Source organism: Suricata suricatta, chromosome 7 (assembly GCF_006229205.1).
Source record: "Suricata suricatta isolate VVHF042 chromosome 7, meerkat_22Aug2017_6uvM2_HiC, whole genome shotgun sequence".
Taxonomy (NCBI): domain Eukaryota; kingdom Metazoa; phylum Chordata; class Mammalia; order Carnivora; family Herpestidae; genus Suricata; species Suricata suricatta.
The window spans coordinates 120030510-120031538 of NC_043706.1; the positions used below are offsets into that span (position 1 = coordinate 120030510).

General features: G+C 42.6%; 1 protein-coding gene across 1 annotated transcript in view; it reads left to right on the top strand.

Annotated features, from left to right (window-relative positions):
* ECT2L (epithelial cell transforming 2 like) overlaps positions 1-1029 on the top strand; it is a 64932-nt gene that overhangs the window by 50412 nt on the left and 13491 nt on the right. Inside the window, exon 16 of the mRNA XM_029943240.1 lies at positions 318-383. Within this exon, the coding sequence (XP_029799100.1) occupies positions 318-383 (66 nt within the window). The remainder of the gene's footprint in view (positions 1-317; positions 384-1029) is intronic.

Below are 1029 nucleotides of genomic sequence, written 5' to 3' on the forward strand. Positions count from 1 at the left end.
GCTTGATTTCAGCTCAAGTCATGATCCCAGGGTCCTGGGATCGAGCCCCATGTCAGGCTCTGCGTTGAGCATGGAGCCTGCTTAAGGTCATCTTTCTCTCTCCCTTTTCTCCTCCTCCCTGCTTGCATTTTCTCTCTCTCTCTCTCTCTCTCTCAAATAAAAATAAAAATAAATAATTGGGACACGAAATTGAGACTCTTATTAAAGTTTGTGAAAATACTGAGCCCTGTATCAAGTGACATAAAATATTTTAAATCTATTTTTTGTGTATAAAACTTTCATAATTTTATTGTGTCTAAAATCACTTTGTTTACTAGATGAAGCAACACATCAGCATGAAAGATCAGCTGTCAGACATACAGAGACTCGTCAGGGGCTGCCCGGTACGTATTCAGATGTTCTCACTACAGCTCGTGCTCATGAATGTCACCTCCAGCCATTGGCAGAGGAGACATGCATTTTGTGATTCAGCTGTGTGCCACATTTCACTCTCACATTTCACTTCCTTGCTAGTGGTAAGGATGCGTATGAGAAGAGGCACAAGGGAACTTGACCCCATCTTATAATTTTTCTTCAGTCTTAGTTCCCTGATTGGCACTTCTGTGAACATCACCTCCTTTGGGGAAAGGGCCTTTGTCTTTTATTATTTGATATCTCCCTGCACATGGTGCTTGGTGCAGGAGTCTGCGCACTGAGGATATATAAAAAATCTCAGGAGTCGCCTGTTAGCTGTTACCTACAGAACGTCATCTGGTCCCACTCTCCCTTCTCTCTTACTGCCTTGCCTACCACTTTATGATCAAAGCACCCAAATCTACTCATAGTTCTTCAATAACGTTAACCTTTCGTCACACATCTATGCTTCACACATGCTTTGCCTTCTCCGAAATTGCCTTCCTTTCCCACTCCAATGGATAGACTAGACTATTTATCCTTTAAAAATCTAGTTCAGGGGTACCTGGGTGGCTCAGTTGGTTGGTTTTTGGCTCAGGTTATGATCTTGTGGTTTTGTGAGTTTGAGCTCCACAT